Source organism: Colossoma macropomum, unplaced genomic scaffold (assembly GCF_904425465.1).
Source record: "Colossoma macropomum unplaced genomic scaffold, Colossoma_macropomum, whole genome shotgun sequence".
NCBI classification, from domain to species: Eukaryota; Metazoa; Chordata; class Actinopteri; order Characiformes; family Serrasalmidae; genus Colossoma; species Colossoma macropomum.
This window is the reverse complement of record NW_023494790.1, coordinates 39,561,248-39,570,810: the sequence shown is the minus strand read 5'-3', so window position 1 is coordinate 39,570,810 and position 9,563 is coordinate 39,561,248. Positions and strand designations below refer to the sequence as shown.

At 41.4% G+C, this 9,563-nt stretch overlaps 1 protein-coding gene across 1 annotated transcript in view; it reads right to left on the bottom strand.

The window, feature by feature from the left end:
* Window positions 1–2,868: 2,868 nt before the first annotated feature.
* The window catches only part of mms19 (MMS19 homolog, cytosolic iron-sulfur assembly component), a 48,620-nt gene continuing 41,925 nt past the window's right edge, over window positions 2,869–9,563 (bottom strand). Inside the window, exons 28-31 of the mRNA XM_036573358.1 lie at window positions 7,878–8,042; window positions 7,164–7,223; window positions 4,556–4,656; window positions 2,869–3,637 (exon numbers count right to left, since the gene is read on the bottom strand). Of these exons, the coding sequence (XP_036429251.1) occupies window positions 3,607–3,637; window positions 4,556–4,656; window positions 7,164–7,223; window positions 7,878–8,042 (357 nt within the window). The 3' untranslated portion in view covers window positions 2,869–3,606. The remainder of the gene's footprint in view (window positions 3,638–4,555; window positions 4,657–7,163; window positions 7,224–7,877; window positions 8,043–9,563) is intronic.

Genomic DNA, 9,563 nt, shown 5'->3' with positions numbered 1-9,563 from the left:
CTAATTCTTCAGTGATATGAAGCTGAAGTCAGATATTCACCAGATTCTTGTTCGAATTTTTCCATTCCACCTTAAATGGAGCAGCACTTCTGATGCCTGAGGTGCCAGAATGTAACTGCTGCACCATTTAAGGTGGAACGGGAAAGTTAGCTAGCTACCGAGACATCAGCACTACGTGATTTTTTTTTTTATGCTTGTTATGAAGAAAAGGACCAAAATACACTGAAACGACATTAAACTAAGATAATTTAATGTTTATCGTAATTTTTTAAAAGAGAAAATTCTCACATTTGTGGGTTTCTTTGGTCTCTTGTTCTCCATCTTGCTGTTTTATCTTTTTCTCTCATAACTCTCTGTTTGGAGTCTCTGAAAAACCTCCGTTTGGAGGGTCATGTAGCCCTAACATTCACCCTCCCCCTCTATCTCAACAAGAATCAGGACACCCTACCCCTAGACGTGAACACGCAAAATGGAGGGGTAGGGCTGAGTGGTAGGGGCGAGGGGCGAAATGGCACTGGGCCTAAGAACGGCCTTCATAGCTGCCATAATTGCAATGCTTGTATATCACAACAGCGTTCAATGCAGCACTGTTTCCGTTTAAATAAACAAAGTTATAGCGCTTTTTACAGCAGACATAGTCACAAAGCAGCTTTACAGGAAAATCCGGGTCGTCAATAGTGACAGTGGCTCCCTAAGAGCAAGAGGAAGAAACCTTGAGGAACCAAGACTCAAAAGAGGAACTCTTCCTCCTCTGGACCACACTGGACAGTAAAAAGTAACACAGCATAACGTTTTGCTATGTTTTGTCAGGGCTGAACACAGCCCTGCTGCCTAAAGTGGCCACCCACATTCAGCTACACGGTGACGTCTTGGGTCCTAAACCACACTACAAGTCTGCACCACCTTAATGAAGAGCTGGGTGCAGTTTGAACAGCCTGAGAAGCTTTGGGGCCGTATTTGTGGAATATATTTGGGTGACTATTGACTTCTAGTGTTGGCGACGTAAATAACCTATTTACCTCATAAACCTGTAACACAGTCCTGGCTGATTGCTGCCAGCATTTTGAGCTGATTCCGAATTGCAGCCCAACCTTTATTTTTAAGAGTCTATAAGCTTTTTGAATGTCCAGTCATTTTCTAAAGTGGCCCAAGCATTTCACTGAGAGGACGCTAACGCAGGAGAGCAGTTTAGCGCAGTTATGTATGCAGTGTGTTTTGAGTACTTTTTATAATCATTCACTTCTTTTTTTGAGCGTACATCTTCATTAGCATGCTGAAAATATCTGACAGTGTGCCTTTAATTATCTCTGAAATCACGCGTTAAGCACACGGTTCCAACGTCAAACATTTACACGATGTTTCCTTTCATTTTATTCCTGAACAGCAACACGAGGAAGCAGCATGGTAGCAATATCGACCACCATGACTGTAGAGGACACAGGAGCTGTGCTCCATCTGCTGTGCATATTTGTACCTTTACTTTTTTACAATAAATAAAGTTTTAATTAAATTATTGCAGCATGTTTGTGAGTGAAACACTGTATCAGGGAGGTGCTGAATGATTTCTGGATGTAAAACATGATATTAATAATAATACTAGTTTGCCCTGCCTGCTGGTGCATGGTGACATCATCAAACTGGACTGTGGGTGGAAAAATGGCATTTTCTCTAATACTCTGCTTAAGCACCAGGGGCCACCCAGAAAATGCTGAGTAAAAAGCTGGTGGGCCGCCAGTGGCCCAGTATCTACTTGACCGAGCAGGTTGACCAGCATGACTGTGCTTTTGGTCAAGTCGGTCATCTTAGTAGACCAGCACAGTGTATGTTTTGTCTATGTCCAGCTTGTCAACCACCTAGCTCAGCGGTCAGCAACATGCGGCTCTCTCCTGCCCTGTTGTGGCTCCACAGCAGAATCAGATTAGTAGGTAAAAATAAAATAATCCTCCTTTACAGTAAAATAAAGCTCTGCTGATCGTTCAACACAGTTTAACAATAAATGGTCTTAAACTCTGGAGTTAATGTAGAACTGCTAATTCACCCTTTAACCCTGAAGATCAGCGCAGACTGCTGGTCACCATAGCAACACAGACAACAGTCTCGCCTAGCTAGTAGCTAACGAAACGGCAAAGAGAGAGATTTAAGATGAACATCGATAATTTGGAGACGAACTGACTTATTAGTGTTAATAATCACTCCAGCTGGTTTCCTGATACGTTTAATCTGCAGTGAGAAACTCAAACACTAAAAAGTCGTGAAGCTGAAGTCGCTCCTCATTCGCCAGCTTCTTGTTTTAATTTACCCGTTCCACCTTAAATGGTGCAGCAGTTAAATTCTGGCGCCTCAGGCACCATTTAAGGTGGAGTGGGTAAATGTGAACAAGAAGCTGGTGAATGAGGAGCGACTTCAGTTTTGTAAAACCGTTGAGACATTTTACAATAAACCAAGGTGGTCTGATTTTTGTTAAAAGAACAAAATTGCTCTTCTCAACATTTGGGTTGCGACCCCTGATCTAAACCATCAAAGACCAGCCAAGACCTTTTAAAACCAGCCTCTGACAAAGGCTGGAGTCAAATTAGTCACTTTATGGGGTTATTATAAATGATTCCAGCTGTCTGAGCAGGAGAGAAATCAAGAACTAGAACCTTAAGTTCAGTCGTTCGTGTTGGCCTCAGTTCTTGGTCTTCGAACGTGCCGAGAAAACGTCTTTACACAGTAAAAATGCTTCTTCATTAAACCCTGCAGTGGAATGTGTGGCTGGTGGTTTATGATGATGACAGTTAACCACACGCAGTGGTGAAGTGGTCTTTGCTGCTGTGACGTAGCGCTGATGTGTCCTATAATGATGGTGTATCAATTCCACTCCACACATTTACAAAGAGAAGTTTATTGACAACTTATTGACATTTAAATATTACCCACTATATCCTTGGCATAAGTTTCACTGTGAGACTTCAGTGTTAGTCAGTCACCCAATAAACCCGGCGGCCTTAAGAGCCGTTTAAAACACTGAGGGAAAGTTCGTTAATCTTAATACACAGAATCTAGTCAAAGTTAAAAAATTAAGTCAGTTTATTTATCCATCCACAATCCAATGTCAGTGAACCCTAAACTGGACAACCATGTTCTCGTCCTTCAGTTTGATCATCTTTAGTTTGACATCTGCTGCGTCGTAAAACTGTTTAGGTTTTTGTCCTGCAGGAGAGAAAAAGGTGCTGCCCAGGTGTAAAAAGGGTTCATAACAATTCAACATATCTAACCAGCATTAACCAGAAATGGCACAAGATGCTGGCTCAGAGCTACAGCACCACCTGCTGGACAAAACCGGCTGACCGGCTGCTTTAAAGGCAAAACGTTACAGTGCATTATTTTGGTACATTTCCATAAAAGTAGCTCCCAGTGTCTGTTTAGACCGGACTCGGCCAGAACTCAGACTGTGCGTGTTTTGATTAGACGCGGTTAGATTTCGGGGACAGGGTTGGGGTGATTAGTGGGGTGGAGGCTGAGGATGGTGAGGTGTTTGTCTCCAGAGGAGAATCTGTGCAGGTTCTCTCTCACAGGGAGCTTGAACTTCTCACCCAGCGCGACTGACCGCAGCGCTGGGGGTCTTCACCTCCCCCCTGGACTCCCCAACAAAAACCTGTAACAGACAGAGCACAGCATGCTAACCTCCTGTTCAGGACAAACAACAATAACAAAGCCGAAATCTCCCTCAATGCACTACCAACTACAACAAAGAGACAATACAGCCCAAAATATCTAACTTTAAAATCACTTTTAATTAAGTTTTAAAGCACTACTTTCACAACAATCTAATTCTGACCCCCAAATTTGACGTTCAAATTTTTAAGGCATTATAAGGGGGCAAAAAAAGTATAGAACTTAATAAAGAACTGATTTTTAATTAAATGAATAAGATGTGATCAGAGTCGTTCAGAGTGGTTTGGTGTGAAACGCTCTGTTCTAGATAAACTTACAGTCAGAACTGTTCACAGTGGTGGTGATAGGAACCAGACGTCCACCTCTAAAAGCTTAACTACTTTTTAATCTCCTTGAGATTTTAAATGCACACAGACTTTAATTTTGGAAAATAAATTAAGACAAATATTATAAACAAATGATAGAGAACAATAATGACTAGGCCTGACAGTCAAAGTACACCGGTCAGGCATAACATTCTGACCACCTCCTTGTTTCTATGCTCATTGTCCATTTTATCAGCTCCACTTACTATATATATATACACTATATATACTTTGTAGTTCTACAGTTACAGACTGTAGTCCATCTGTTTCTCTGATACTTTGTTAGCCCCCTTTTACCCTGTTCTTCAGTGGTCAGGACCCCCATGGACCCTCACAGAGCAGGTACTATTTGGGTGGTGGGTCATTCTCAGCACTGCAGTAACACTGACGTGGTGGTGGTGTGTTAGTGTGTGTTGTGCTGGTATGAGTGGATCAGACACATGCCAGTGGACCACCAGGTTCGCCATCAGGGGTCCATTATGCTCTTGCTATCAGGGAAGTTCTAGTCTATTACTGTGTTCATACAGACTCACCACTCTCCTCGGGCAGACACGGCCTCCTTCCTCACCAGCCTCTTCTTGTCGTCCAGAGGAGCAGCCAAAGCTCGCAGCACTCTGGCTCGGAAGGGCAGGACCTGCAGCAGGACAATGTTGGGACAGTTAGACAGTTCAGACAGCAGGAGCAGAGCATGATGGGACACACAGGGGTGTTTTTCCACTGCACACGGTTTTTAAAACAGACCTTTTCTCTGTGTTTCTGCTGGAGACTGAAAGATAAATGATTTTTTTTATTGAAATCACAATTTGAAAGAGCGCAATTTTTATCATAATCTTATGGTTTTATCAACATTGATAAATCGCAAGTTTTAAAAGGAAAAAGAAAATTTTAAACAAAAGGAAATTTAACCTAATAACATGGAGATTGAGATTAATTTGACTAATCAGAAGCAACCAAACATCCATGTGCTGTGACATCACAACCACAGTTAACTGGCAGGCTGTTGTGTTATTTGACCTATATATTGTGTTAAGCCTTCAAGCCAAGCTCAACATATAGAAAACATTCGCTATTAAAATCATAATCATAATATCACACTTAGATATTTTTCCAAAATCGCTCGGCTCTAGTTTCGGCCTCCAGTCCACTCAAAAACAGCGTTTTCGTTCACTAAAAACAGGTTTTTTGAAACACTCTCAATGCTTTTCTGTGGACGCATTAAACGCAGCTTTGTGAGTCACATCTTTAACTGGAACGTCTGTAGCCATTTTCATTTATTTAGTGGGCAGAACTGAAATATATTTTTATGACTGGGTTGTTTCTGTGTGCTCAGCACTTTGGGGTGTGATTTGTGAGTTATAATCATGATTATAAATGAATTTGGCTTTCTTTTTCATTAAGCTGCAGTGCGGAGGTGTCAGAGTGTAACATTCCTGCTCTCAGCTCTAATAAATGGGGGCAGTCGAGGGCTGGAGGTTAGGGAACAAGCCTCGTGACTGGAAGGTTGCTGGTTCGATACCCTGAGCCAACAGTACGTGACTGAAGTGCCCTTGAGCAAGACACCCAACCCCCAACTGCTCCCTGGGCGCCGTGGATAGGGCTGCCCACCACTCCGGGCAAGTGTGCTCACTGCCCCCTAGTGTGTGTGTTCACTAGTGTGTATGTGGGTGTTTAACTGCACGGATGGGTCAAAATGCAGAGGTCTAAATCCTCTGTGTGCAAAACACAGCCGATGGTTCTGAATTCTATTCTATTCTAAATGTTCTGTCACCTCAACTGCAAATATGAAAAATTCCTGAATGATTCTAAAGATCTGCGATCTGATGATCATTAACAAAGTCAGATTCGGAATGAAGTCTAACTGCGTAGTTCAAATGAGATCAGCTTCTCTGCCCGATCAGGACTGTGTGGACGTTTCTGAGACGACTGCACGGCGAGCTTTAGGTTTGCTTTTGCTTTGTAAAGCTTTCATTTTTTGGCAGAAATCAGACTCTGAATTTGTGTGAAGCGCTGAACTGTGGAAGTCTGAGCGCCTGCAGGTCAAACTCTACGGTTTTGTAAAATGCCGCCGTAACGCTGTTCGAAAATCTCTGCTTCAGCTCTGTGTTTACAATTTTCCTCTTATGGTGGCGACAACATCTTCAAAAAACACGGCCAATCTAAAATCTAAAGTGCCTAATTTGGTACCTTTTTTCTGGTTAGTTTAACTAATGAAAATATATTTCTGCACACATGAATATCTACATTTACACAGAATGGGGTGTAGAATCAATCAAAGATCATGTTTTGGTCTGTCGAGTGTGAAAATATCTACAATGTTTCGAGCATACAGGATAATAGAGTTAGCATTCGCTTCCAAACTAGCCAGTTATTCTCCAGGGTATATTTTGGTTTGTCCATCTGAATTTACATGATCAAATCGTAAGGCAAATTATTCAGTAACTGCATGAAATGACTAATTTTTTTTTTTTTGTAAAAGTTCCCCTCAAATTAACAGAACATGTGTTTTATGATACACATATTGCTATATGCTTACAATTTACTGCTGCAAGCCAACAATCTTAGACGCTCTTTGTATTATTTTATAAAAATAATGTTTACAGAGCAGATCACTGAAGAGACGCCATCTGTTTATAGTTTATAGCCCAGATTTGTGAAAAATGGGTCGACTTTCAGTAGACAAAAAAATTAGTTCAGCTTCTTTTATTATAAGGGTTTAAAATTACATCACCATCTATTTGACTGGAGAGAAGACAGTTACAGCTCTCATACGACCCCCACCTTTAGAATGTAGCTTATGAAATATGAAAGTTATGAAGTAAAGAATGTGATGAAGAGGCTGGCTTATCTTAGCAAACCTAACAAAATATTAATCGACTCATCAACACCGTTTAGTTTACACTCTGGAGCTCTGATTGATGATGTAACAGCACTCTGATTGATGATGTAACAGAATTGGTCATTAGCTTCAGCTGAAGTGTTAGTAAAGACCCTTCAGTTCTGGACTGATGGCCAATAGAAAAGCACAGCTCCAGCTTTCTGGGGCCAAACTGTGTGCAGCGTAAAACGCCCTGGATTCAGTTATTTGTGCAGCAATGTCTGCATGATTTAGCAACCGCTGCACATTATGAATGAGCACGTTACCAGGTGTTCAGGTAGGCAGGAGAGAGCGTGGACACAGCGCAGGGCAGCAATCCGCACTTTCTGTTTGCATAGAACAAAAAGAGAGAAGACAGACATCAAATATTCAACCAAACAAGCGAACGTGGCTAACAATATCACAATGACTGGCAACGCCAGCTTTCTTTCATTGTTTAACCATGTTAGCAATATCTGGTCTTATCAGCGACTCCTGCTGCAGGCAGTGTAGGTGAATTTCTAGTCGTCTAAAAATAAAACTGAAAAATCCTCAAATAAGACTCAAATTTCAGCCAGGGCACCAAATAGGTTAAGACCACCACTGCTAATCTGCAAACAGCATCATAAAAAAAAACAAAAACAAATTATCTTCAGCTTTTTTTCTTTTTAAAGCAAACTTCAGACACCAAACATCTCTTTGCTGATTGAAATACATTTTTCTATAATTTATTTTTAAATTTATTTGTTTATTGCCAAACTATTCTTTTAAACACACACAGTGGAGCCCAAATGTCTGAGACCGCGACTGAAAAGAACCCTTTTTAGAGCTATATAGAACCGTCTACAGAACATTCTCCATCAATCTGAAGAACAATTTCACCATTCAAAGAACCCTTTAATCATGCAAACAGTTCTTTGAGTGTTCATGGATAGAACCATTTTCTTTACTAAAGAACCCTTGAAGAACCACCATTTGTAAGAGTGTAGTGAATGAAGTACCATCGCAGGGCTGGAGGTGAGAGTCAGCAGGCGGGAGAACAGGCCCTCCAGCTGAGTGGTCAGCGCAGGTGGAGGGTCCAGCAGCACAGGCTGAAGGCAGGACAGCGTGGAGAGCTGCACCGCCTGGTCGGGACACGACAGCGCCTCCAGCAGGAGCGGCAGCAGCTGAGCATGGAATGACAGAAAGGAGAGGCTAATGTTAAACATCAGTGCACGCACCACTGAACAGAACACTGCGGTAAACAGGGATCCAAAAAAGTTGGGACGCTGTGCAGAATGTAAATAAAAACAGAATGCAATGATGTGCAAATCTTGCAAACCATATTTTTAAAGGAAAATACTACAAAGACAACATATCAAATGTTGAAACTGAAAAACTTTGTTTTTGAAAAATATTTGCCCATTTTGAATTTGATGCCAACAACACGTTCCAAAAAAGTTGGGACGGGGGCCTGTTTACCACTGTGTTTCATCACCTCTTCTTTTAACAACACTCTGTAAGTGTTTGGGAACTGAGGAGTACTACTACTGCTGTAGTTTAGAAAGTGAAATGTTTTCCTGCTCTTGTTTGATACAGGATTTCAGCTGCTCATCAGTTCGGGGTCTCCTTTGCCATATTTTTCATTTAATAATGCGCCAAATGTTTTCAGTGGTGACCGGTCTGGACTGAAGGCAGGTCAGTTTAGCACCTGGACTCTTTTAATACGGAGCAATGCTGCTGTAATACATGCAGAAAGTGGTTTTACATTGTCTTGCTGAAATAATCAAGGCCTTCCCTGAAAAAGACGTCGTCTGGATGGCAGCATATGTTGTTTTATCAATAAAATAAAAAAAAGATATGAAGATAATTTTGGCACCCAACAAGGTGTCGAAACAGCCCTGAAAGCTAGAGATCAGCATTCCTGCCCTGTGTTTAAATGGTGAATAAACGCCGTTTGGTGAAGTTATGCTAACCACACTAGAAGACTTTGAGAGGAATTTGAAGACTTTTGAAAGACTGAAGTCTGTCAGTGTCACGGTTTTTAGTCACAGACTATGATTTTGCAAAGAGTGGGAATCTTGCAGTGTCACTATTTACAAGGCTGCAACTAGATTTATGAGATTATTCCCCATCATGCACCTGGTGGAAATTTACAAGCAGATAAAACCTTTTCCTTCCACTCTGTAGTGGTACAGATGGGAGGATACGCTGGCTGGGTGTGTAAAGATCTGGGGCTCAGTTCACTGTAGAGCTGTTTACTCTGACAGATCATCACCCAGAATCTTTAATTAACCTGTAAACTGTGCAGCTACTTTTTAAATTTACCATAAAGATTTACACACCAACACAACACGCAGCGATTCAGCACTGTTGACTGGGTGTCGAACTAAACCATAAGAAACAATGAACAAAATAAGAAACCACTGTAACGGAAACCAAAAAAGCTAAAAAACACTGATGATTCTTCAATAATGCTATTCTTTTCAGCCCTCTGTGCTTTTCCTCACGTCACTGTTAAACTCAGTGACCCTGAAGTTACTCCATTTACATTTTCAAGTTAATATGATTTTTGTTTTAAAGTGGAGCAGATTTGCCTTTTTTTTTTACACAGGTTTCAGGCTCTACAATTTTCTCCCTTGCGCTCTCTCTCTCTCTCTCTCTCTCTCTCTCTCTCTCTCGCGCCCCTGACAAGTCACTATTTTCAT